The 26,282-nt window shown below is 57.3% G+C and overlaps 2 protein-coding genes and 1 pseudogene across 2 annotated transcripts in view; 1 reads left to right on the plus strand and 2 right to left on the minus strand.

Moving 5' to 3' along the window:
• KCNIP3 (potassium voltage-gated channel interacting protein 3) overlaps positions 1-3,282 on the minus strand; it is a 91,201-nt gene extending 87,919 nt beyond the window's left edge. The window contains exon 1 of the mRNA XM_055242347.2: positions 2,754-3,282. Coding sequence (XP_055098322.1) covers positions 2,754-2,768 — 15 coding nt within the window. The 5' untranslated portion in view covers positions 2,769-3,282. The remainder of the gene's footprint in view (positions 1-2,753) is intronic.
• Positions 3,283-8,661: 5,379 nt separating this feature from the next.
• PROM2 (prominin 2) lies at positions 8,662-25,789 on the minus strand. The gene is made up of 24 exons (XM_055241362.2): positions 25,189-25,789; positions 24,508-24,557; positions 23,886-24,088; positions 23,672-23,792; positions 23,362-23,425; positions 22,967-23,056; positions 22,462-22,664; positions 22,026-22,100; positions 21,246-21,309; positions 20,886-21,045; positions 20,018-20,170; positions 18,657-18,780; positions 18,005-18,096; positions 17,802-17,886; positions 14,943-15,089; positions 14,347-14,418; positions 13,486-13,578; positions 13,235-13,288; positions 12,880-12,960; positions 12,629-12,697; positions 11,796-11,885; positions 11,507-11,613; positions 11,090-11,163; positions 8,662-10,871 (listed from the first exon to the last, which is right to left on the minus strand). Exons 1-23 carry the CDS (start codon positions 25,430-25,432, stop codon positions 11,100-11,102), a joined length of 2,505 nt encoding a protein of 834 aa, XP_055097337.1. The 5' UTR covers positions 25,433-25,789; the 3' UTR covers positions 8,662-10,871; positions 11,090-11,099.
• Positions 15,547-15,723, plus strand: LOC129463375 (uncharacterized; annotated as a pseudogene).
• Positions 25,790-26,282: the final 493 nt, after the last annotated feature.

Consider the following 26,282-nt stretch of genomic DNA (forward strand, 5'->3'; position numbering starts at 1 on the left):
TCAGCCACAACTCGTTGTAGCCTGCAGTCTGGGGCAGGCCTCTGTTTCCCCATCTGTGAAGTGGGGATGATACCAACAGCTGCCTTGTGGGCTGCGTGAGGGTCCAGGGAGATAATGCGGGAGACAATGGCCTAGATGGGCATTGGCACCCTCAGGCTCCTGGCCCTCAGCCCTGCCCTTCTCCTGGGCTCTACCTGGAGGGCAGAGGCAGAGCCCCTTTCTTCCCAGCGCAGCCTGGGGTCTTTTGAAATGTGGGAGCAAATTAGGGCCCATCTCGCACAGTGCCCTGCAACAAGGCTGGAAGCCAGGCAGAAGGGGTTCCCCGTGCACGGGCTGGGCTGTGAAGATGCCACAGCCCCAGCACTGCGAAAGCAGTGCCTGTCGCAGAAACTGCAGGTCTTTTGCTCCTTTCTCCTAAGAGCTCATGGGATCAAGCTCATGGAGTCCTGGAGCTGTTCCCCTTTTCTGAGCTTCAGTGTCTAGAATGGGGATGGCAGTGCCGCCCTGCCTCCCCGCAGGAGTGAGGTGAGAATTCGTGAATGGCTGGGGAGTGTGGGGAGAAGGCTGGGGAGTCGGGCAGTCATGGGGCGTTACTGGGGGACAGCCACTGACCATGACCCTGAGGAGTCAGAACACCTCCCAGCCTGAGCTCTGACTACAGTCCCTGCTGCCACAAGAGAGAAAGGTTATTTTTCACAATCTCCCATTGATCTTGATGAGAAACCTAGTGGTGGCTTCTCCTAGGACCACTGTCTCTGCTGGGCCCAGCACCAGAAGGTGTGGGTCCCAATCCCCTCCCTGGCCAGGCCAGCCACAGGAAGGCCACTAGCAGACATAAGGACAGTGAGACCCACTGGGGCCCAGGAGCTGGTTGTGGGAGGGTGGAGGGCAGTGTGGGATCACAATGGCCAAGGGAGGAACCAGGGAACCAGATGTAAGTGGAGGACTCAGGCCACCCACTCTGCCAGTCTGGCAGGGGCAGGAGTGGCCAAGCTCCCAGAGTGACCTTTGGCAGTTAAGGCCAGCAGAGGAAAGGCAAAAGAAGGGAGGACTGTCCTCTGCTGGTGGTCAGAGGGGGCTGTGTGCACATCTGTGTGCAGCCTGACTCTGGAAATTCCCATCTCTGTGGTCTTGCAGGGTTGCTCAATGCATCTCTGCCTATGGGCATGGTTGCACTGTGCACCCCAATGCCGTAGTGTGTGAGCCTGGGACAAGGTGCTACATTTCTCCACTCTGCCCTGCCTGCATGGTGGTTGCTGGGAAGACTTGAGGTGACAGAAGACAAGGCACCTTTTCCATGTGTAGTGTTGCCATGCTCAAAGGGCTTCATGCCATCACCTCAGCTGATCCTCTTGGCACCCTGGAAGATGGAGCAGATAGCACAAGGGAGGCCTGGGGTTTGGGGGCAGTGTGGTCCAAGCCAGCCACCCGCCCATGCTTGGATGCTTGTCCTCACAGGTGAAAGAGGCAGGAAGCCATCTCTTCAGGGCAGAGACCCTGAGGTGTCAACCCCATATCCCTTCTTTCCTACACTCAAGACCCTGATTGTCTCTGGGTCCTTTTGCCCTTCTTTCTTTCTCCTTCTTGCTCATATGTCAGTATGAGCCCGTGTGTGCTGGCTGGAGCTCCAGCAGCCATGTTGCACCTTAAGGTAACCTCAGGAGTGATACGGAGCAGGCCTGAAATGCTGCTGACCAGGCGGCCTCCAAGCCAGCCCTCCGCTGCCCCTCTGGACTTCTGCATGAGAGAGAAACCCCGCTAACCTTGTTCCATCCACTGTTATTTGGGGTGTTCTGTTATGAGCAGCCAGACCTAGTCCTGAACTATCCTGAATGTGTGAGCAGCTCACAGGGCATCAGGCCAGACCTTTTGAGAGTCAGCTAGAGGCTGGAGGGCCAGCTGATTTCTCCTTCCTTCATTCCTCCTTTAATTCTTCACCCTTCTCTGCTCCCCACCACTGTTTCTCGAACTGTGTGCCAGGAATTTTCCTTGTGTTCTCTCTCTGACCTCCCCACAGCCCTACTGAGAGGGAATGTGTGGGAAGTGCTCTTGTTAGGGTTCCTAGCCCTTTCAGAGGAAGTCGGCACTCATTCGTTACTTGATTGCTTGATTGGAAGATGCGTCCATTGACCAACCTCCAAGCACAAGTGACTCCCTCCCAGGCTCACCCTTCCCCCAACCCTGAAGGCTGTGGGGCCCGGGCTCAGTGTCAGCCACGCTGGCACCTGGCCCAGGGACCTAACTGAGCAGGATGAGTCGTGGGCTGACCCCAAGCTCCTCCTCTGTCCAGCTTCTCTTCCGCAAACACTTAAAACCTCTCCCATCCAAAGGGAGCCCCAGGAGTTCAGCCTCCCAGCCAGGACACCCCAACACCAGCCAGGACACCCCAACACCAGCCAGGACACTCCAACACCAGCCAGGGCACCCCAACACCAGCCAGGACACTCCAACACCAGCCAGGACACTCCAACACCAGCCAGGACACCCCAACGCCAGCCAGGACACCCCAACGCCAGCCAGGACACTCCAACATCAGCCAGGACACCGCAACACCAGCCAGGACACTCCAACACCAGCCAGGACACCCCAACACCAGCCAGGAAACCCCAACTCTCACTTTCCCCAAAGGAAAGTGGAACAAGAGGGTACAGGGGTCAAAGAAAAAGGCTTCCTGGTCCAGGGCAAACCCCAGAAGCCTCCATTCCTCCCCACCAACCCCCTCCAGAGCAAGACCCCATTCCCCCAGCACCTACCTTAGCCGGCTGCATCCTGGGCGCTGAAGGAAACTGTTGCCAGCCTCCCCACTTCACAGCCGAGGCAGACAAGACTGCCCAGGCCGGCTGGCAGCTGCCTCATGTTTGCTTGGACCCAGACGTAATTGTCAACGGCGGCTTCTTGCCCTCCCCCTGCCCACCCCTTCCTCTCTGCCGGCTTCTATCGCTCCACCCCTCTGCCTCCTCCCTCCCTCCCTTTCTCTCTCTCTCTCTCTTTCTCTTCTCTTTCTCTGTCTCTCTCCATGGACCCTAATCCTGGCCTCTCAGAGCTTGTCGAAACCTCTGTCTGGCTCTCCTGGCCTCTCCCCTACCCTGTCACCAGAGTCTCTCTGTGCCTCTCCTGCCATCTGCCTCTTTCTCTGCTCCTCGCCCTTTTTGGTCACCAAGGAAGAATGGGGGTAGAGGGTGCAGGGAGCTGGGGCTGGGGAGAGGGGAGTTCAGGGCAGGAGTTTCTGCCCCAGGAGCAGCAGTTGAACCCAGAGTGCCCAGGAGGGACTGTGGAAGTGGAAAAGGAAGGGATTATTCCTGGAGGCATTTTCCAGAACAAGCCAGGACGCCCCCACTGCCCCAGTCCTGCCTGCCACTCTTCACAGACACAGGACGGTGCCACCCTTATGATGATTTCAGCCCAAGGGGCTCCCAAGCACTGCACCCAGCATCTGAAGCGTCCTCTCTCAGGGTCCTGGCCTGAGGTGCTGGTCTGCAAGGTGCTGGTCTGGGGCTCACAACCCAGAAACAGTGACAGCCACCAGGGCCACATCAGCAGGGTGACACTCAGGGGTCCTTCCACCTCTTTCATCTGTCCCTCATTAACTACCTCCCATTCACCCATCCTAGGGCCTTGAAGCGTGGGTATCTTCCCAAAGCATGAGCTGCTCATGCTCTCCAGCTGTACTGGGTCCCCTCCCAGCTCCCAAGTCAGGAGGCATCCAGGGCGGCTGAGGACCTGACGGGATCTCCTGGGGTGTAAGGGTGAAGGACCAGGCCGAGGGCTCCCAGGCATCCCTGAGAGAGGGGGCTCTGTTCTGTCCTTCAGGCGGGCAGCTCCTGGGCGTTTGCTTGGCCCCCAAGCAAACCACTCAGGAGCCAGGTGCCTGAAACCTTTGCCGAGTTTCCCTTTTTGGAGCCCAGAGGAGCCAGCCTGTGCCAGTAGTTCCCATGGAGACGAAGCCCTAGGATGCCTCCCTCCTTTGCAGCCTGCACAATTCTGCTTGCATGCCCTTTTCCTTTTTTTTTTTTTTTTTTTTTTGAGCCAACCAATTACCTCCAACTTTCAGATCCTCAGGGGAAGAAAATAGCCTGGAGCTGTCGACCCACCGAGGCAAGGAGGACTGTCTCCAGAGGGGAGGTGGCAGCCCAGGTGTCTGGCCCTGTGCGGCTTCAGAACAGGCTGGACTTCACACTGGGGCAGGGGCTCAGCAGAGCCCGGAGGACTCCCCAGCTGCCCCCGCCCCACCCACACTGCACCCTAGGAAATGGGGGAGGGAGGCAAGGCCCTTCATGGCCGCCAGCTCAGGGCCGGCATCCTGGGAGCTCATCCGCTTTTTTTTTTTTTTTTTTTTTTATTCAGGGTCTCACTCTGTCACCCAGGCTGGAGTACAGTGGTATGATCACGGTTCACTGCAGCCTTGACCTCCCAGGCTCAACCAATCCTCCTATTTCAGCCTCCCAAGCAGCTGGGACTACAAGGCTAATTTTTGTATTTTTTCGTAGAGATGGGGTCTCACTATGTTGCCCAGACTGGTCTCAAAGTCTTGGGCTCAAGTGATCCACCTGCCTCTGCCTCCCAAAGTGCTGGAGTTCCAGGCGTGAGCCACTGTGCCCAGCCCCATCCTCCTTTCACTGCCTGGGACAGTCCTGCCCTCCTGACTCTGAGCAAGCCTCGCCTCCGCAAGCAGGGATGCATTGAGCATTTTGAGTCCTCATAGGACTTTTCTCCTTGGGAGAAAAATGTCATTATCTCACTCTACAGATGATAATGGTGAGACCCAGAAAAGCTAAAAGACTTGCCCAAGTCACAGGCTAGGGAGTGGTAAAGCCAGGTCCCAAAGTCTGTTGCCTTCTTCCTAGAATGAGCACCACGGGTGCTGAGATCCTGCGGGCGGCTCTATGCCCACAGCTTACACAGCAGCTTGGAAACTTGGTGACCGCACTGCCATGATGGGCTGGTCTCCTGATGGCCTGGCCGGAGGAGTCAGGAGCAGAGGAGCCCACTCGTCACAGCAGCATCCCCAAGAGTTGCTCGCCCCTGCTTGGCACACTCGCTGACATCCCACACTCAGATGCGCTGTCCTCAGAGTTCACCAGCCATGACACCGCAGGCCTGGGACAACTGCCCTGCTCTGCTGGGCCCACCAGCTGCTCGGGCCTTGCGAACCTCCCACTGCAGCTAGCACCTAGGTGAACACCCCTCATACAGATGTGGGGCGTGTGTGACCCTGCCACCACACCCCCCTTCCTCAGTGGCCTGTCCAGGGCCCCAAGTGCTTCCAGCTGGGTCTCTCCCCTCGGCCTGTAGGGAACACAGGAATGAGAAGGGGAGGAGAAAGGGGGCTGGGACTCCCACGTGGGCCTCAGAGGCGGACCTGTTGTGGGCACACGGGCATCTGCAGACTTCCCAGAGACGGCCTTGGCAATTCCCAGTGTTCTCTGTGGTGTATCAGACCCACAGAAGGTTAAGGAGGCTGTGGGAGGACCTGGTCTTGTCTGCTAGGAACGCTTCAGCCCTGTGTTTCCCACTGTGGTTTCCTCACATAGGGGCTGTGGGGAGAAACCGAGGCTGGGGGGAGTTTGGAAGTGGGAAAGGAAGGGATGATTTCAAGCCCGGATGAAGGTCGGGTTTCCTCTCATCACAGTGTTTCAGGAGGCAGTCGTGGGCTGTTTCAGCTGACCGGGGAGGACCCTCATTCTTGTCTTCCCCGGGCGAGCGGCTCGTGGTGCTCCTGCCCATGCGCCTTGGGGGCCTCTCTGCCTTCCTCCATTGTTGCTCATGATCCCGCATTCCAGGCCCAAATTCAAGTCCCTCCTCCCCAGGCCTCCAAACCCAGCTCTGTGGAGCCCCAGCCGAGGGCTCTTTTCCTTAGGCCCTGTTTTTTGTTGGGTCCTGGCTGAGGGGTACAGGGAGAGAGAGAGAGAGAGAGAGAAGCCTGGCCAGCTGGGTGCACCTTGGTAAGAAAATACAAATGGTCCTCATCACTTTACATCACAAAATACAGGCTCAGCCTCCATCCAAGCCCATGTCATCGTCAACTCTCCTGCTCCCCACCCAGCTGAGGCCTGGGGGTGGCGGCTTGGGGAAGGCAGTGGACATGGCAGCCTCCAGCTGAGCTGCGCTCTAGGTTTGCAGAGGTTGAGAGCTGTCCCTCTTTCTCTGTGGGTTCCTCCAAGGGTCCTCAGAGCCTGGCTCCATGGTCCCCCGACTAGAGTGTTTCACATGGGCCTCAGGGGACCCACAAACCCCCAATACCTAGTGGCAGCTCTGCCTCCTCTTGGCTGAGGTCGGTTCACTCTCTGGGCAGCCTCCTTCGACTAGTACCTAGGAGACTCCATGCTGTCTCTCACAGGAGGCCCTCACCTGGGCCGCCAGCCTTCTCCTTAGCTTCGCCTTCAATGCAGCCAGCCTGACTGCCCTCTAGACTTTGCAGTGGATAAGGCATTAGTCCAAGGGATTTATCAAACTGCAGGGGACATCGTGAAGCTCTCTGGCAGCTTTCTTTAAAGCCCCTTTCCTTGCAGCTTGAAGTGAAGAGAGGGCAGCCGAGCGCACCCCTTGGACTCACCTCGCCTCCCTGAAACCTCCCTCCTCTAACCTCAGCGCCTGACTCCTTGGCTCCCACTCCAGCTCTCAGTGTGGGTAGGGGCTCAGCCACCTCTTCCCTAAATTCTGTTTCACTCGTGGGCAGAAGCCAAGGGCTCAGATGGGGCCCCACCCTCTGCACACCCCCTCCATCCCTCCTCACCCAAGCTGCAGTTCTCGGTCAGCATTTGTAAGACGGATGAGTGTGGACCACCCCAGGATGGGCATGCCTAGCATGTGCTAGGAAGGGCTGGGACCACGGAGAAGGAGCTTTATTCTGGCAGCATGTGCTGTGTGCACCAGGTTGGCCACTAGCCTCCTGGTTCAGCTCCTGGCACTCAGGCTAGAAGCGATGGATGGCTCTGGCTCAGGGAGAGGAGGGAAGGGGGAGGCTGTCCACATCCGCCCAGAGCAGGGCCTCAGGCTGATTCCAGAAGACTCAGATGTGGCCTGAGTGACACTGTTCTCGGCTGATTCATTTGGATGAGCGCTACCCTTTCCACTCCGCCCACATCCAGTCTGTGTGCCTGAGCTTTCTCAACTGTCAGGCAGGTAAATAACAAGGCCTGCCTCCCAGTTAATTCATGGAAAGTGCTTCCTGACTTATGCTAAGAACTCAGTAAATAAATGTTAACTCACATTGTTAGTCCCTTCAGGTAGTTGGGCAGGCTCTTGCCCCTGCCACTTGGCTCTCCCTTTGTACACCTCAAGCCAGCTGGAGCTGCCCTGAGCAGCCACCTGGGACCTCAGACACCTTGGCCCATCTGGCATTTCTTTGGCAGAATCTACCGTGAGGGCTTCTGCTGGGTGGCCAGGTTGAAGGGTCTGGAAGAACTCCTAGCACCCCCAATCTGTCATCCCTGCCACAGGGACAGCAAGGACACTTGGTTCAAGTCACCTTGGAGATAGGGCCTCACTCCCACATGCCCACAGGGAATGGGAACTGGCATTGCCTCCAGGAAGAAACCTCCAGGGCCACCAGGACCAGGGGACCTGCTTCCAAAGCCTGGCTGGGCTTCAACTTCTGAGACCCTGAACCAGCCATGTAACTTCCTGGAGCTTCCTCTGCCCAACCAGATGATAATTTGCTCCCTCAGAGACAGTCATGGGCCAGAAGAGATAGACTGTGACCTCGAAGGGGCTTTGTTTCACATATAAAGTAGCATTAGCATTTTAGGATTCCAGCATTTTAAAAGCCAGAGAAATAGGTAATTTATTTTTCTCTGTGGCTATTTCTGTCTCTGCCAACTGCCGAGTGCCACCCCATCCTCAGGTAACCAGTATTTTACCGTGGTGCTCTCTAAACGAAACTCCTTTCAAAAGACAATGTTCAATTAGCTGGGCCACAGTTTCCGGACACTAAATTCAAAGAGTGGCAGCCTTTTCTCAATTTATAATGGGAACATCAAAGTCAATTTTTTAGGACTACTTCTAATAACTGTGGACTGGGTAATTTGGACCAAATTCCCAGTTCAGGACAACTTAAAAAGTGGCTCAAAATTTGTGTGTGGGGGGGGTGGGGGTGGGGGAGGGCATTTTGAACAGCTTTTAAAGTTATATATATATATTTATTTAATAAATATATGTACATATATGTATTTAATAAATATATGTACATATGTATATATATTTAAGTCTAATTGAGAGTATTGGGAAGGAAACAAAGCAGTGAAGAATTACAAGGCCAAGATCTGGGAAAAGAAGGCAACTCAGAGACATATGCATGGCATCTGGGACTATGTTTTCTGTAGGGGGTATGCTAATTCTAGAAGACACTGCAAAGCCCACCAACAGGAAGGCTACCTGGCAAATGTTGTATGCTTTGGTTTGGAGCCCCGGCGGACTTTACCCTATGAATATGAATGAACCAGAAGTAGATCAGCCCTTAAAGTGACTCAAATCATCTCATTCCCTATAAGTAGATGAAAGAGATCTGGCTCATTGCATCCCCAGCCATCTGCCAGATGTAAACATAATCCTCACAGAGGAAGATAACTCCATCCTAGACCTGAAATTACTTGTACTCAAAACATTGCCAAGTATGGGAGGAGACAGGACAAAACTAACAAAAAACAAGAGAAACAACAGGCACTAGAAACAGACTCATAGAGGCTCCATATAAGGGACTAACAGAACTTTAAAATAACTATGCTTAATATGTTCAAATATATAAAAGATAAAATAGGTAATTTTGAAAGAGAACTGGAAAATATTTAAAAAATTGTTTCTATTCCATTTGTAATGCCATCAATTTTATTTTTTAAATGCAAGGGTGCTACTTCCCCCAGGTAGGTCAACAGACGTGTAACAAGCAAAAACAAAAACAAAAACAAAACCTCTAGGAAAAGCAAAAAAGAGGCAGTCATGCTACATTCAAAGATGCTCATCTGACAGTGATAACAATACATTGTGTATGCACCATTCTAATTTCTAGTAGAAAACTTGTTGCTGGTTTATAAGATGCAGTTAAACATAGACACTTCCAGCCTGGGCAACATAGCAAAACCCCGTCTCTACAAAAAATACAAAAATTAGCCTATGCGTAGTGGCACACACCTGTAGTCCCAGCTATTTGGGAGGCCGAGGCATGAGAATCGCTTGAGCCCAGGAGGTGGAGGTTGCAGCGAGCCAAGATTGCACCACTACACTCCAGCCTGGGTGACAGAGCGAGATCCTGTCTCAAAACAAACAAACAAACAAAAACAAACAACACAGACACTCCCCGAAACCCAGCAGACCACAATCTTAAAGGAATTTCTGCCTTTGAATAGAGGCCTGCCTCCCTCTTCCCTCGTACGTGCCCAGACGCTAGCTCTACCCCCGGCCCAGAGCAGTCATGGCAAACAACAACAACAACAAAAATAATAGGCAGCTTCTGTCTACTGAGCATTTGTTTTGTGCCAGGCCACTGCTAAGGGCTTTCCACAAATTATCACATTTGATTTTCACAACCCTTTGAGGAGGCTGTGACTATTCTTCCCGTCTTATAAATGGAGAAGCTGAGCAAACAAGCATCACAGCCAGGCTGTGAGTTCAGGTCTGCCTGCTCCTGACAGCAGGCTCCCAGGCTGGGACCCACTCCCTACCTGCAGATTGCTGGAATAATCCCTGGATGCCTGCAGCCAGAGGTGACCTTAGAACTCTCCTCTCCATAAACACTCATTAAACACCAACTATGTACAGGGCCCCAGACTAGGAAACCTGGTTTTAAGGACCCAGAACCAAGTCTCAAGGAAGTGAGAACACTTTAATGGATCTGAGGTCTGTCCATCTCTTCTCTCTCCTCTTCCTCATTTCTGGAACGCAGCATCCAGCACTCAGGGCTGACACAGGGATGGGCTGGGGATGACCCTAGGCCACATGTGCAGGATAGAAGGGGCAATGCAAAATTCTGTTCTGGCCACCAGATCACTCCTAAGAAAGCTGGGTGGGGGCTGTGGAAGATGCTTCCTTCTGAAGAGATAAGGGTGATCCCCCAGTGTAGCCCAGGTCCCTTCCTTGGGAGCCAGCACTCAGAGAGGAGCTAAGTGCTAGTACCCCCATTTCTAACCTGGGTGCAGGCAGGGAGGCTCAGCCTTCAGACAGGCCTCCCTCACCCCATTGGACACCAATAAATCCTGGATGAGATCTGCAGAGGGCCCAAGGCCCTGGGGCAGTGAAGGGCTCAGGGGCCACGAGGCAGGGCCTGCAGCCAGCCCAGACCTAGGCCATGGTGGCTCCTGCCTGATAAGTGGCGTTACCTGAGTGGTTTGGTTGGGCAGGGTAGTGCCTGGGGCCAGCAAGGTAGCAGTGGAGATATGGTGAAGAGGGGACTAAGGGAGGAAGCAAAGGGCCAGGAAGGGCATAAGAGAGAAGTGGGGGCCAGTGGGGAGGCCAGATGAGGACGGTGTGGGGGGTGAGGGGCTCAGAGAGGGGCAGGGGGAGGCTTGGCAGGGGGAGGACACACAGGAAGGGGAGTGGGGTTGGATGAGGCCTCTGTCCTGCCCCAGGGTCCAGGCTCCAGCAGATGGAGAATAGGCTCTTCCTGTGAGGATGCCACCAGCATGGGGGTAAGGGGTGACACCTGGGGGGACCTGCTGGCTCTGCAGCTGCACAGAAGTCCCATGTGATTCTGAGAGTGAATCATGGGGGGCGTGAGCAGAAAGGGGTGGAAAGGAGCAGGCAAGGTGGGGCCAGGTAAGCCGGAATTGGGGACAGTCCAGGCCTGGATGCCAGCCTGGGCTCTGGGGCAAGAGCTACCGAAGTCCTGTGGCCCAGGCTGAATCAAAGGGGAGGACAGGCAGTCTTGGGGTCACCTCACCCTGTCAGGGATTAAGAAGGAAACGGGTGAAGGGGAGGGAGGGGAGAAACAGGGCTGTCAGCCCCACTGCTGGATGGGCCACACCCAATAACCAGACTCAACCATGTCCCCAAGCCTTCCTGCCCTCCTAGGCCCTGGAAACCCCAGACCCCAGCCCCTCCCCACCCCACTCCCTTAATCCCTGGCAGGGAGCAATTAAGCGAGTTGGGGAAAACTCACCCACAGGGCCCTACAGCTTCAGGGAGGTAACCCGGGGGATGTGGAAGAGCTGAGTCTCCTCAGAGCTGGTGGAGCTGCAGTGTCAAAGACAGAGAGTGAGCATACCCTTCCCCCTAGACCCTCAGCCCCGACACAGGGACAAACCCAGAGCACTGAGGATTTCTCCTCAGAAGCCCTGTGGGGGATGGGAAGGGTCCTACGAAGCTTCGCCCGAATGGATGCAGCAAGAAGGGTAAGGGGCAGACGTACAGGAGAACTTCCTGGCTTTGGAGCTCCTCAGAGTATGGCTCTTCGGGGCTCAGTCATGAGCCTCCTCTGCCTGGGAGGTCTCAGGAGGGGCTGTGACAGGGGACCCTTGTGGCTGAAAGGACACCTCCCTTGCCCCTGATGCTGCCTGCAGCCCTGGCAGCCCCTCACCTGAGGCGTTTCCGGATAGGACGGAAGTATTTGGAGGTCTTGACAGCAAAGATGATGCTGGGGATCAGGAAGAAGGTGCACCATGCCAGGCAGAACCAGAAGGCATTCTGCAACAAGGCGTGAGGTCCGCTCACCAACCCACGTGGCACCCAGCCTCACCCAGCTGCCTTGTCATCAGAGCTGGGGCAGAGGCCATGCCTGGCTTCACACCCTGCTCACCCGGCCCTCCCTGGAGAGCAGGAAGGCCAGGGGACTTGGTGGGCAAGCCCTGATGAGCTGGGGCACTCACCCAGGGGTCAGCCATCATGTCACACAGGATCACACGGCTGTTGTCCAGGGCTCCGGAAAGGGGCTGGCAGGTGGCGATGCGCTGAGTCACCTGTGGCACCAACATGAGTCAGGTGATGCAGAGACACTCGGACCCACAGGCGCACACCCATATTCATCAGGGAGAGTAGTTGACAGGGACACAGAAAGGCCTGGGGACACCACTGGGGCCACCGCACACTTGTACACACTTGCAGAGAGGCAGGTACAGACAGATGGGGACATACTCCACAGGCTCCTCGCTGGGCCCCTCCCCTTTCCATCTGTTCACCAGCCTGGATTAAGTTCTACTATGACCCAGCACTGTGCATCAAGCCACAGTGCTTGAAGGCACACGTGTGTGTGCATGCATATACACACACTCACACACACATAGACACACAGACACACTCAGGGTAAAGCCAGACCCCTATTGCCCTAGTGTGGGTGTCCAGACAGCTTGCAGAGGCTGTGTTCAGCAAGGGTCTGCAATGGGAGGTGGGCTTTGAGGATTGGCCTTGGACAAGCTGGGGATGGGGACGGCCCAGGGAAGGACCTGCAGGCCAGGTGTGATGAAACATTTTGGAGAACGCCAACCCTGCTCACACTCAGCTCAGGGAAGCACTGCAGCAGAGGTGGGGTGGGCAGAGCTCAGCCAGCAAGCAAGGGTGCAGATGCCAGGTTTGGGAGTTTGGGTTTGATCCTGAAGGCCTGGGTCACCCCCAAGGGGCTCCGGATGTGGGGGCGGGGCAGAGCAGGGTGAACAGCTGGTCGGACGGAGCAGGGAATCAGTCATTGCTCTGAGGCCCCACTCACCTCCTCTCTCACCCAGGCCGCGTACTGGGAGAAGTAGCCCATCTCCCGGGCCAGGAAACACTCACTCACCTGCAGGAAGGAAAGGAGGTCTGGGCTGTAGGGGTCCCAGAAGCAGCAGTGCCCTCCACCCACGCCACCCCCCATGCCTGGCAACTTGAGGACAGGCCCAGCTTTCCTGGGAGCCACAGTGAGAAGCTGGGACTGGAGAAGCCTGAGGTGGAAGCCCCTTCCCTGTCCCACCCACCACTCACATTCCTCAGGATCCTGGTGGCCCAGGCAGGCAGCTCTCCTTTCAGGTAAGTGACATTGGCTAGGACATCTGAGGTCTCCAGCTGGAGGGGATGAGAGCCTCAACTCAGTGTCCCGCATTCACGCATCCATTCATTAATTCAACACACACCACAGCACACTCAGCAGGAGAAGGTTCAACCCCGACAGACAAGCCAAGGGTGGTGATCCCCCAGGCTCTGCTGCCACCCCCATCTTCCTCCCAACCCCATCTGCAACCTGGGCAGAGCTCTGAGGTGCAGAGTGAGATGGGCTCCTACTTCCTCCCCCATCTGCAGCCCCCCTGCTCCACCATACGTCCCCACCACCAGCAGCCACCTGGAGATTCGGGGCAGAGGACTCCAGGGCCCTGATGCTGAGGTTGAGCTTTGCCTGTAGAGAAGAGATCAGGGCTGGTTAGGGGAGGGGAAGGGAAGGGGAGGGAGGAGAGGGGAGGAAAGTGGAGGGGAGGGGAGGGGAGGGGAGAGGAGGGGAGGGAAGGGACTCTCAGAACTTCCCTCCCCTTTCACTGTCCCCTCTCCAGGTCTCTCCTCCCCCAGGCCCCAGGCTCCCTGGGCCTCCAAACTGACCACAAGGCTCTGCTGGGGGACGACCTTCTCCCGGTGAAGGTTTCTGAGTCCGTGGGCCTCCTCCTGCAGCCGCTGCCCCAGCACAGAATTGCCCTGAAAGGATACAAGAATCAGAATGGCCCCACCCAGGACCCATCTACCCCTCACCCAGCCTTTCAGTCCGACATACCAAGGGGAAGTGGGAGTGCTGGGCTCAGTGGCAGAAAACCGAGCCCTTCTTAAGCTCCAGAGCCTGATCTTGCTTTGGGGGGCCTAGATCCAAGTTCTAGGTTCACTCTAGGTTGCTGGGTGCCCCTAAGTCAGTCACAGAACACGCCTGAGCTGCAGGGGCACCTGCTGAAATTGAGGATGCTCCTGGCTCTGCCCACCCTGTGGGGTTGTTGCGGGGCCTATGGGATGTTTCAAAGAGAACTTTTAAACCCTAAATAGTTATAAATACAAAATGCTATTTTTTCCCTCAAGGGCAACTGCCATGACATCTCATTCATCCCAATGTCCTCACAGCACCTGTCCCAGTAAATCCCACAAGTGGCACACACAGAAACACCTGCCCAACTGCGTGAGGCCAGAGAAGTGATTTCATCTGCTCTGAGATGGAGGACAGTCCGCCCAACAGATGAAGAACCTCTGGCTCAGAGACGCTGCATGTCTTGCCCAAGGCCACACAGCCAATGAGTGGCAGAGCTTGAGTCAGAACTGATGCTGCAAAACCCTCCAGCCCAGCCAGGGGTCAGGAGCCTCAGGCCTCACTGGTGGGGGTCCTCAGTTCCCTGCCTTTGCCCTCACGTCCTCCCACCCCTTCCCGCCTCCCAAGCCCCCTGTGGCTCCTGCTGCCCCGTTGGGGCCCTGTTTCCCTCTCACTTGGGCCTGGGCAAGTCCTTGCAGCTCCTGGGCCAGCTGCTCCATGCTGGTCTTCACCACGGGCCTCTGGATCTGCAGGCGGACAGGAGAGGCCAGGAGGGATGAACCCAGCTCCCCTGGGGCCCACCACCACCTGATCCCAGCCTCCAAATCCCCAGTCTTATCAAATATAACCTACACCAGCTAAGTGTATTGTGACACATCAGTCACAGTGAGTTTTCCCTGGAACTGTGAAATATTTCAGACATTTTCCCAGTGAGATAGAAACAACAAGAACAAATAAGGCACCCTCTGGTGTAACTAAGGAAGAGGCAACTTCCCACTGCGTCCTCGGCAGCAGTGAGTTCAGAACCATGAACAGCGACACATGCTGTTGGGTCGGGGGAGAGGGTGTCCATTCCCGTGTGACTGGGGTGGTGGCAGGAGGACAGGCCCAGGGGCACATTATCTGGGGACACCTCCACAGGAAGAGGCCCCAGGAAATGCGGAAGAGCCCAGAGCTGGGACAAGGCGAGATGCACACCCAGCTCCTCTGTGGGCCCCTTCGTTCCATCACCACCTGCTGAGGAAGCGCTGCTGAGGTGCCCACCACTGACCTGAATGAAGAAGTCGGGGTAGTGGATGCGCTGAAGCCCACTGCTCTGCAGGGCCTCCAGGTCCCGGCGGGCGTCTGAGCTCAGCAGGTCCAGGCTCTGTGTGTCTACTTTCAGGCTCTGCAACTCCTGCTGTAGCTTGTTGGTGTACTGGGAGAGCGGGCGCAGGGCGGGAGTCATGCCCAGTTGCTGAGCCAGGACCCCAGAGATGCTCCCCTAAGCGAGGAGGTCACCAGGCGATATGGTTTGGATATTTGTCCCCTCCAAATTTCATGTTGCAATGTGATCCCCGGTGTTGGGGGTGAAGGCGGGCCTGGTGGGAGGTACTAGATCACGGGGGTGGATCCCTCACGTATGGCTTAGTGCCATTGCCATGTGATGAGTGAGTTTTGCTCAGTTAGTTCATGTGAGACCTGGTTGTTTGAAAGAGCGTGGCACCTCCGCGTTGGCTCTCTCGTTCCCTCTCTCCCTATGTGATGCGCTGGCTCTCCTTGGCCTTCGGCCATGAGTGGAAGCTTCCTGAGGCCTCCCCAGAAACGGGTGCGGGTGCCATGCTTCCTGTACAGCCTGCACTTAAACCTCTTTTCTTTATAAATTATGCAGCCTCATCGCTTCTCGGCCTTTTGGCTAAGATCAAGTGTAGTGTCTGTTCTTATCAGTTTAATAAATTATGCAGCCTCAGGTATTGCACTTTTTTTTTTTGGTTGGGGGAGGGGACAGGGTCTTGCTCTGTCCCAGGCTGGAGGGCAATAGCACAATCACAGCTCACTGAAGCCTAGATCTCTCGGGCTCCAGTGATTCTACCACCTCAGCCTCTCGAGTAGCTGGGACTACAGGTGCAAGACACCACACCTGGCTTTTAAAAAAAATTGTAGAGAGGGGGTCTCCCCATGTTGCCCAGGCTGGTCTTGAACTCGTAGGCTCAAGTAATCCTTCCATCTCAGCTTCCCAAAGTACTGGGATTACAGGCATGAGCCACCATGCCAAGCCTCAGGTATTCCTTTATAGCAACGCAAGAACAGACTCACATGGCAGGCCCTCAGGGCCCCCTGTCCTGGACACCCCAAGCCCCAGACAGGCTCCCAGTAGGCCCCTGCCCCAAATGCCAAGACCTGGCCTTCCTCCAGTGCCCATCTGGCTTCTGGGCCGAGACACAGACCTTCCCTGGCCACCTGAAATAAAATAGCTCTCTCAGCCCCTCTTTATCCCGTCAGCTGTGTCGAGGCCTTCAAAGCACTTGTTGCTCTGAAATGATCTTATTTGTGGGTTAATTGTTCAATGCTGTCAGCTCCACAAGAGTGGGGCTTTGCCTGCCTATTCCCCCCTAAACCCCCAGCATCTAACTCAGAGGGTCACACATGGTGGGCAGGGGACAAGTTTGTTAGCTGTGTGAATGAATGAAAGAATGAATGAATGAATGAATGGACACAACTGCATTTTCAGGAAAGAGCCTCAGCATTTTCCTACTATCACTGGAAGAGATTTAGAGGTCATAAAATTCAGCCCAGTGTTTAACAGATAAGAAACTGAGGTCAGAGTAGAGCATCCACTTGCCGAGGTTACACAGGTGGTTAGAGACTGCAGCCCAGCTTGGCTCTCCTCCCCCCATCCCTCCAGGCTGCCTTCTCTTGGAGGAGAAAAGGCCTGGCCCTCTTGGGTAGGGGCCTTCAGGCCATGTCTCAGGCATCAGTGGCAGCAGCTTCAGGAGAAGTGGGAAGGTGGCTGGTGCCCTCCCCATGCTCTGGAAAGCCCTGTGTCTTACTCATGTCTGCCTACCCATCAGTATCTCCTTTGAGGACGAGGATTCTTACAGCCACATTTGGTACACTGTCAGGTGGCCTCAGAGGACTGCCTAGTGCATCTAAATCCAAAGCCCTATCTATCCAGACTCCTGTGAGCTGGACCCGCCCCTGCCAAGGACAGTGTCTCGGCCTAGCACTGAGATATTGCCTGCTTGGGGGGCCTCCTGTCTGGTTAAAGAGGCGGAAGGAGGAGTGAGCTGCATAACTGTCCCAGGTTGTGCAGCTCAAGGCACAGAGTTGGGACTGGGCCATCTGGCTGTGCTGTCTGTGGGGTGAGGCTGGTTGGTGGATCCAGAGGTTAGAAGGGTTTCCCAGAACGATGCAAAATCAGGAGTTAGCATGCTCTGTGTTTGGGAGGGAGAGAGGAACCGGGGCCAGGGGATGTGGGTTTCTCCAGCATATGCTTAGGAGCATGGAAGTCGAGGAATGAATGTCTTCCAGCTTCTGTACACCACGAGGAGAGCCCCATTTTCAAAGTCTATCCCTCTTGTGAAACAGCCCTTCCTTGCCTTCATTCTAGAACTGTCTCTTTCCAGCATTGAAGAGTGTCTCCAGTTCTACACACCAAGTTCCAGTAACTCCAGAGGTTACAGGAAGAGGCTCATTTGTCAGGCTGGGGATGGAATCCTGCCACCACCACCTCCCACCTGCGTGAGCTTGGCAGGCCCGCCACCAACATTAGCCAGACTCACCACCGTCCTTGTCACTGCCACGTCCTTCCCCAGCCTCCCCCTCCCAGGTGGAGTTTCCCAGCCAATGCCTGTCCTCAGTCAGGACACATGTGTCCCCTTGTCCTCCTGCTCACTGTCACCAGCCTTTCCTGCTGCCACCTTGGCTGTGCTTGGGGCTGGACATAGCCTTCAGTGCACACGGACCCACCTACACACCCAGAACCTTCCCCAGAGCTAATAACTGGGCTTCTGCCCTCCGGCACCTTAATCACTCACACAGACTTCACGGGTCTCCTAGGTTCAAAGAGACGGTGCCTCCACAGAGGCAAAAAGACCAGAGGAGGGGGATCTGAGGAGGGCTCCTCACAGTTTCCGAAACGTTCTCTCACCTGGCTGATATCCAGGTGCTCCTCCAGGTCGTAGGAGTCGTTGAGCTGCAGGACTGTCCAGAGCGCTGCCCCTTCCTTGCACTGCCTGAGGAGGAGTGAGGGGTGCAGACGATGAGCCTTGGGGGTGGTGGGGGGCTGATGTCCCCTGAGGGACACCGGCCCTCCTCCTTCCTTCCCCAGGTCCACCCAGGCTGTCCACTCACTGATAGGCTTGGTGGATGCTGATGTTCTTCCTCAGGCCAAGAAGGTGCGACAGGTTCATGGACGGGGGCAGGTTCCCTGGGGTGTCTGCAAACTGGAGATGGGGCAGTGAGAAATGGGCACACAGCGGGGTCGGGGCAAGGCCACCCTGGTCCCCTAGGGCCTGGCCCTGTGCCGCTGTGGCACAGCACAGACCAGGGGTAGGAAACATCCCCTCACCCCAGCTCACACCTGGCCTCTAACTCTGGTGGACCCTGGGCCCCAAATCCTTAAAGGGGCTCTTCCCACAAATCCCTAGGAGGGGTGCCTAGCCCGATCTTCTGCAGAGAACCCGGTCCAGCATCACAGCTCACCAGGCACCAGGGTCCCAGCTCCCAGATAGTGTTAGGAGATGAGAGGGCATGCGTCAGGGTGCCATCTCTCAGGATCACTGCCCTGGGGCCTGGGCAGCATCTCAGGGACTCATGGGTGCTCTCTCCCTCCACCATCCATTGGTGGGTTTCTGTCTCTTTCCTTGGCCATGTCTGTCTCACTCCTCCCCTCCCTCTCTCCCTCTTACCCCCCTCACCCCCACTTTCCCCCAACCCTCCTGCTCTGCTGATACCGCCTCCCACCTCCCTCCCCAGAAGGGCCTGTGAGCAGAGACAGGCCTACCTCAAAGAGCTCGCCGTTCTCCCAGCTCCGGCACACCAGCGTCTGCACATTGCCGCCCACCAGGAAGGTGGTGAACACCAGGAGGATAAGGGGAGCAGCAAAGAGGAAGCTGAGGCCCACACCTCTGGGGAAAGCGAGAGGCAGGACTGAGGGACAGCAGGGACTGGCTGCCCTAACCATACCCTCTGTCCTACCCTCACCCCAGGGCCAGCCTGCTCAGCCAATTGGCCCCAGGACAGAGCCTTTCGAGGAGAGGAGCTTGGAGGACTTGGCCTCCTGGAGAGGAGGGAAAACCCAGAATTCCTGACTGTCCCGGCCTCACCTTCACCCCATCCCCACCCTGTGCCTGGTTCCCCGGCTGCCCCTGGCAGCCTAGAGGAGAGAACAGCTGTTTTGTTCAAAGAGCCAGGACTAGTCGGGCTAACACCTATAATCCCAGCACTTTGGGAGGTTGAGGTGGGAGGACAGGTTGAGGTGGGAGGATAGCTTGAGTCCAGGAGTATGAGGCCAGCCTGGGCAATAGAGTGAGACCCTGTCTCTACGAAATTTTAAAAATTAGCTGGGCGTGGTGGCGCACGCCTGTGGTCCCAACTATTCGGGAGGCTGAGGCGTGAGAATCGCTTGAGCCTGGGAGGTTGAGGCTATAGGGAGCCATGATGGTGTCACTGCACTCCATCCTGGGTGACAGAGCAAGACTCTGTCACAACAACAACAAACAAAACAAAAAGCAAAAGAACCCAAAGAGCCAAGACTGCTCACTTCTGTGCCTAGGGCCCATGGAGGTGACCTATTCCAGGACCCAGCACTCAAAAAGGTCACCTGGCATGGCCAGGCATGACCTGCCGAAAGGGCAGAATCACAGCCGGTCTGAGGAGTAAAGATCTTAGACCAGGGGCTGGAAGGGCTTATGAGGTAGGCACAGCCCCATGTCAGGCTGTGAGGCTTGGAAAGTAAAACATGGGGTGGATTTCAGCCCCCACTTACCCCTTTAGCCAGGTACTCTTGTTCAGTGAACAGCCTGTACAACTATATGTGGCAGCCTTGGCCTTAGAGACCGTCTAGTCTGGGGTTGGCAAACAGATTTCACCTCTGGTGCTGCTGCCTATTGGTGGTGGGGGCCGCCTGGAAGCTGGGGTAGGGACTCTAGGCTGTGTCTGACTCAGGGGAAGGAGTGCCCATTAGGTGCTACCATTGCCCCTGCTGTAGGAGCGAAGAGCTCCTTGCTGGCCATTCCTGCTCTGGTTCAACCCCTTTATTCAGATGATGACACTGGCAGCCACACCGGGAGCTATGATCAGGAGCGAGAGTAATCAGCCAGCCCTATAAGGGGGGACCCTTCCCCTCTCCCAGCCCTTTCTTACGCCATGAGGAAGCGGGCTCCAGCCTCGCCCTTGGCTTCTAGGTGGCTGGGGTCCTCCCTGGCAGACAGGCCCCAGATGCCCAGATTGAGGCCCAGCAGGTTGCAGAGCACCACGAGCAGGACCACGGAGCACAGCACGCAGCCCACGATCCACCTGCCACAGAGAGGACACAGGTGTCACTAAGAAGGGAGGCGGCTGGCACCAACATGGACAGGTGCGGGACATGGCGGCTGGGTGTGGCCTCTAACCCCAAGGCTGGGGCTTCAGAAATGCAGATACAGGCTCTTCCTGAGGTCCTACTGCTCTTGTGTGGTCTCCAGGCTCAGGTTCTGAGGGTACACAGCCTGGTAGGGACTTGGAGGCCTGTGGAGTCAGGGGTCTTGGCTTAAAAATATGCAGAAGTGGCCAGGCGCAGTGGCTAACGCCTGTAATCCCAGCACTTTGGGAGGCCAAGTCTGGCTGACCACGAGGTCAAGAGATAGACACAATCCTGGCCAACACGGTGAAACCCTGTCTCTACCAAAAATGCAAAAATTAGCTGGGCGTGGTGGTGCACGCCTGTAGTCCCAGCTACTTGGGAGGCTGAGGCAGGAGAATCGCTTGAACCAGGGAGGCGGAGGTTGCAGTGACCCAAGATAGCCCCAGTGCACTCCAGCCTGGTGACAGAGCAAGACATCGTCTCAAAAAAAAAAAAAAAAAAAAAAAAAAAAAAACGAAAGAACAAAAACAAACAAACAAAAACAGAGGCTCAGTATAGTCAGGGCCTGATAGGAGCTGGGAATGGGGCTCAGGGTGTCAGGGTGGCATAGAGGCTGGGCTGCCCACCCCACCCCACCCCACCCCATCCCACCCCGTGGGTGCCCAGCACCTGTAGGTCTCGTATCTCTGCACCTCCTGCAGGTAGGGGCGGCTGCTCTCCTCCACCTCCTGCAGTGCCTGGGCCCAGCGGGAAGCTGCCTCCAAGCTCGGGAACCCTTCAGCCAGTGTCCTCACCCCTTCCGGCTGCTGGGCCACTGCCTTCTTTAGCTCTGCCCAAAGTAGCAGGGACTTGTGGGATGCGGAGGGCACCCTGGGGCCCAGGAACAAGACAAGTGGGCAGGAAGAACATCTGGGAACCACCGAGGGAGGACAGTCCCCCGCTACCCCAGTCCTCTCTCAACAAGCCTCCCTGGTAGGGGTGGGGTGGGAAGCCATGCCTGGCAGCTGCCTCTGACCCATGCGGCCTAACCTTGCACCACGCTGGACGTCTGCATGGCAGCCAGGGCTGGAAGGGCGTTGAAGGTGCTGTTCTCCTGCAGGAACCAAGTAGAGCTAGGCCTCCCCATCTCTGCCCAGTGTCCCCTCTTGGGAGACCCCAAAGTCACCAGGCCTAGAGGGAGGGCCCCCCTCAGTGCTCCCAGCTTCCCTCTTTTCTCTTGGTCGCTGCCCTCCTCTCCCATCCCCTGGCCCAGTCTGACTCAACTTCCCAAAACGTTGCTCCTCCCGGACCTCTTCTTCCTACCCCCATCCCTCTCCCACCATTGCAGTGAACTCTCAGCCACCCTCCACACAACTGCCAGGTCTAGCTCCTGAAGGTCTAGCTCTAGTCCACCCTTCCAGCCTCAGCTCTGACTTCCTTCCTTCTGGAACCTTCCACTCCAGCCACCCAGCAGGGCTGACTCATCATTTCCCCAGCTCCAGGTCCTGGGTCCTGGGCACTACCTCACAACACCGCGTCCTCCCCCTTGGCCTATCTCCACCCGGGGGAGCCGCCTGCCCTCTGGGCTCAGACTGAGCACTGCTCCCTTGCCACCCCCAGATGCCTGCTGCCTGGAAGGTCCCAGCTCTCTCATCTGAGCACAGATTGTGTGCACACCAAGGATGGTTGTTGGGAGTCCCCTGCCCAGGGTGCTGTGTGGTGGGTGGGGCCCCAAATATTAGGTTCAACTGGGTTTCTGCCCAAAAGGGGGAAACGGAGGCCCTCACTTGGCAGGTGAGGGAGAAATCAGGCAGACCAGGTGGCTCTCACCTCCTGGACCATGCTGGAGAAGTTGGCCTTGGGGACACCCTTCAGCTGGTGCAGGACATGGTCCACAGAGGGCACCTGAAATGGGGGGAGGTGGGTTATGACAAAGTTCATGGAGAGGCCTGAAGGAGATCCCTGAGGGTGGATGCAGGGGGCAGGTGCCTCTGAACCCCAGTGTCCTCAAGTGTAAAATGAGGACTGTTATGGCTCTTACTGCCCCTGGCGGCAGCAAGAACTCAAGGAGCTCACACACGAAGCTCACGCACAGGGCGTGGCCTGGGGAGCACCCCACCCGCTGCCGGGATGACCGGCGTTAACCCTGGGTGGGTGGAGCAAGTGAGGAACATCGGGGCAAGGGGACTGGGAATTTGCCAGATCCCAGGAGCAGCAGGCAGCTAGCCCTCCGTGGCTTTAAGAGGACTCTGTCCTGGGTCTGCACCTGGCTGAAGTCAGCACCCAGCTCCAGGGTGCGGGCCCGGCTCAGGGCCCCTGCACAATCTCCCCGGCACCCGGCCTCCTGCAGCAGCTCAAGGAGGCGGTCCCGGTGTTCCCGGATGGCCGGCTCGAGGTCCTGCTGCCCGGCCTGCAGCTCTACCACTGTAGCATTCAAGGTTTGCAGGTGGAGCACGGAGACCTGCAGGGCTGAGAGACCCACACATGGCCTGAGCAGGGTCCACCATATGCATCCCCAGACGCCTTGCAGGAGGCAGAACTCCCCTCCCCCAGCCAAAGGGACCTGCAAATCATTGACCTCCTGCCTACAATGGAAACTGCCCCAGGGCACGTTAAGCCAGGGGATGGGGGCTGGATCCTGGGGTACAGCGATGGGGAAGTCATAGGTGGGGCAGAGGTGGCTCAGGAAATCCAGGGCTAGGTGCAGGCGGGATTGCCCCAGGAGGACACCCGCTGGGCTCCCCACTATCCAGGGTGCGGCTCCAGCTCACCCTGGCCCAAACTGCCCACGGCCGCCAGCAAGGGGTATATGGAGCTCCTGAGCTGAGTGTGGATCGCGCTCCCAATGCTCACACCGACACCTACAGAGCACAGGGCAGTCTGCAGGGTGGGGCCCCAAGAGTGGAGGGGCCCTCCCCATTCCCATCCTGCCTCCCCAGGCCCCACCGGGCTCTGCAGGAGCCGGGGGGTGGAGGGGAGTGAAGGAGGGGGGACACGGCTTCTTCCTCCAGCAGCTGAGTGGTGGCCACTCTTGCTCTCCAGCCAGCCTGATCCCCACCTATGCCAGCCTGTTCCCGGGGGGGTCCAGAACGAGGGAGAGGCCCCACCGAGGCACCCGAGCAGGAGCCCTGGAGCCGGCCCACCTGCCAGCCCCCGAGACCCTCACCATCCAGCTCCTCTGAGACTTGCTCCTGGGGCAGGGAGAATTGCTGTGCCACGGCCTGCAGCTCCTAGGCAAACACAAGGCCCTGAAGCTGCCCTTCCTGGTCACCCACAGTCCTTACCCCCATCTCTCCCTGGCCCCTTCCCTGCCCCTGTGGCATGCACCCTGAGGGTGGTCGACTCTCAGGCAAGGGCGGGAGAGGAGGTGGCTTTCAGATGCACTGGTTATGGGCCAGCAAGGGCCCACTCGGCTCTGTCTTGTCCGGGCCCAGTGCTCACAGGGGCACATGAGGGTAAGCGGTAACAGTGCTCACTTGGGGGACATCAGAGACCAAGCCCCGGAGGCTGAGCAGGGTCTCAGGCATGGCCTCAATGCTGGGGCCCATCTGTTCATGCGTGCGCTGGTTGGTGACAAAGGCACAGACCACGCCAATCCTGTGGGAACGGAGGGAGGAGGAAGGTGCTTGCTGGGTAAGAGGGAGACTGGGGCCACAGCCTGCCCCGCCCGGGCCCTGGGCAGCGCCTTACAGCAGCAAGAGGGTGGTCAGCAGCAGGAAGACCATGAGGGCCGCGCGCTCACAGGCCAGCGCCTTGTGCTCTGTCTTCACTCGTCCCCCGCAGCGCCGGTGCCAGCGGCAACAGCAGAAGCAAAGCCCGGCAGTGGGCACCAGCAGCAGGTAGAGGCCCGCGATCACGGCGCACGCCACGTAGCCCGCCTCGTACCGCACCACCTGGGCAGGCGGCAGGGCATGAGGGGCGACCTGACCCCCACTGCCCAGCCCTGGCTTCTGCCTGAGTCCAGAGGGAAACCAGAAGGGGCGGGAGTGCCGTCGGGGGCATGGCCTGCATCTCACAGAACCCGTCCCAGAGGTGACCGCATTCTTACTGCTCATCACCATGTTACACAGGAGAAAGCTGAAGTTCAGGAAGTTCCAGCTCCCTGCAAACCTCACTGCCAGTAAATGGCAGAGCTGTGGTTTGCACCCAGGTATGCGGACTGCAGCACCCACAGAGGAGGGGAGAGGATGCCCGAGCCCCCACCTGGTGGACACCAAGCGAGGTGGGCTAAGTGGAGCCAAGGCTTTTCCGCTCCCACCCTGCTGCTCACCCCAGAACTCCCTCCCCCAGCATCTTTCCCCAGCTTGCTCACCTCATTCACCTTCACGGAGGCCAGCTCATTCAGTAGGGCCTTTACCAACTCTACCGGAAAGAGCCAAGCTGAGGATTTGGGGGCAGCCACTGCCCTGCCCCTCTGTCCATCCTCTCCCCACTGCTGGGGCAAAGTGGCTGTGAGGCAAGGCTCCTGCCACCACCATGGCACCCTTGCAGAAGGCTGCATCACCGCAGCCCTGTGCCATCCTGCCCTGACCTCAGCACTGCTACAGGAGGGTGAGCAGAGAGGAGGCTACAGACTTCTCCTCCTGGACCCTACAGGTCAGTCCTGAGCCTGGGCAAAGGCAGAGAAGGGGCCTGGCCTGGCAGTTCTTCCCCTCAAGCAGCAAGGGACAGGACTGGGAGGGTCCTTCAGCCACTCCTGGGCCACCCAACCCAAGCACCGCTAGACTAAGAGGATGTCTGAGTCAGGTCTAATGTATTTCCAATGTAACCTCCTCACTTTATAGACGGAGCACCTGAGGCTCAGAGAGGAAACGAGGCCTACCCACAGTCACACAGCAGGTTCTCCAGCCCTCCCCAGATCCTCCGCCTTCTACCCCAGGAAGATGGCAAGTCTCTACTGGTAGGTTGGGCACATCCCATGGTAGAGGGGGACAGAGGAAGCCGGGCTGGGGACCCAAATGCTGAGGCCCTCATGGGGGAGGGGCACACTCACCTGAAGGGAAAGGATTGAGCTGCACCATGGAGAGGAAGTGGCGCACAGTGCCATAGAGAGAGTCCAGGAGTCCTGGCGCAAGAACTCGAGGGGCCAGCCACCGGGCCCTGGCTGCTGGGGTGAATGTCAGGTGCTCTGCCGGGCCAAGGGACTTGCAGTCTGTGGCCCCCGCTGCCAGCCGACTCAGGGCCAGCCCCAGGCCCAGGCCCAGCAGGGGAGCCAGCAGAGGCAGTGCGTGCCTCATGGGGTCAGGAAGGTAAGGGGCTCAGGCTCAGGAGGGAACAGGCAAGCCCAGGGCAGGCCATGCATCCTTCTCCAGCCTCTGTCCCTCTCTCTACAGCTCTCAAAACCTGCCCGACAGGTTTGGGTTCCTGAGCTACCTGGCCTCCCGCCTCCCTGCCTGCCTTGGAGCATAGGAAGGGCAGGGGTGGAGGCACAGGGTAGGGGGCAGGGCCAGGCTGGGACCGCCCTTGGTGGCCTCTGGTGGAAGTCTGGGCTCCCCACCACCCAGATCCTTGCAGGCAACGGCTGCCTCCAGCTGGGTCCAAAAGGCACCTCAGCAGCTTGGGATCACCTAGAGTGGCCCCATTTCAAATATTGTGTTCCATGCCCAGCCCCAGCAGCCCAGTCTGGGAGCTGAGAAAACAGCTGCTTGGTGAAGCTCCGGCCAAAATGGTCATAAGACCAGACACACAGGGCCAGGACCCAGGCTTGCTCTCCCTGCTTCATCTGGAACCTGCTCTGTCCCTGCAGGTCATGCCTGGTGCCCACTGCCAGGCCAATCCGGAACAGAGGCCCACCCTGACAGGCACAGGCCTTTGGGAGGGCAAATCCCAGAGGTGTGCCCTTTGGCCTGGCCATATCTCATCCAGTCAGCAGTTGAAAGAACTGATAGCATATGACCAGAAATGTGTCTGCACAGGTCTCTGTTTTGTAAACAGCTGTATGCCCAATGCCCAGAAAGTCGCCTGTAGCTGAGCAGGTCATAGGGAAATTCACTGAAGGGCTGGAGGATATCAGAAACAGTCCTGAAAGCCACCACTGGGGAACCGGCAAAATGAGCCTCTTACATCACACACTGGGCAGTTGCTAAA

This window comes from Symphalangus syndactylus, chromosome 14 (genome assembly GCF_028878055.3).
Source record: "Symphalangus syndactylus isolate Jambi chromosome 14, NHGRI_mSymSyn1-v2.1_pri, whole genome shotgun sequence".
In the NCBI taxonomy this organism is placed as follows: Eukaryota; Metazoa; Chordata; class Mammalia; order Primates; family Hylobatidae; genus Symphalangus; species Symphalangus syndactylus.

Bases quoted from the DNA above. Each gene is read 5' to 3' on its own strand.
- PROM2 (XM_055241362.2), bottom strand. From the start codon at position 25,432: ATGAGGCACGCACTGCCTCTGCTGGCTCCCCTGCTGGGCCTGGGCCTG. The intron at 18,097-18,656 runs GTAGGCCTGTCT...CCCCATCTCCAG, and splicing joins AGAACGGCGAGCTCTTTGAG to TTTGCAGACACCCCAGGGAA. The intron at 11,886-12,628 runs GTGAGTGGGGCC...TTGGTGCCACAG, and splicing joins CGGCCTGGGTGAGAGAGGAG to GTGACTCAGCGCATCGCCAC.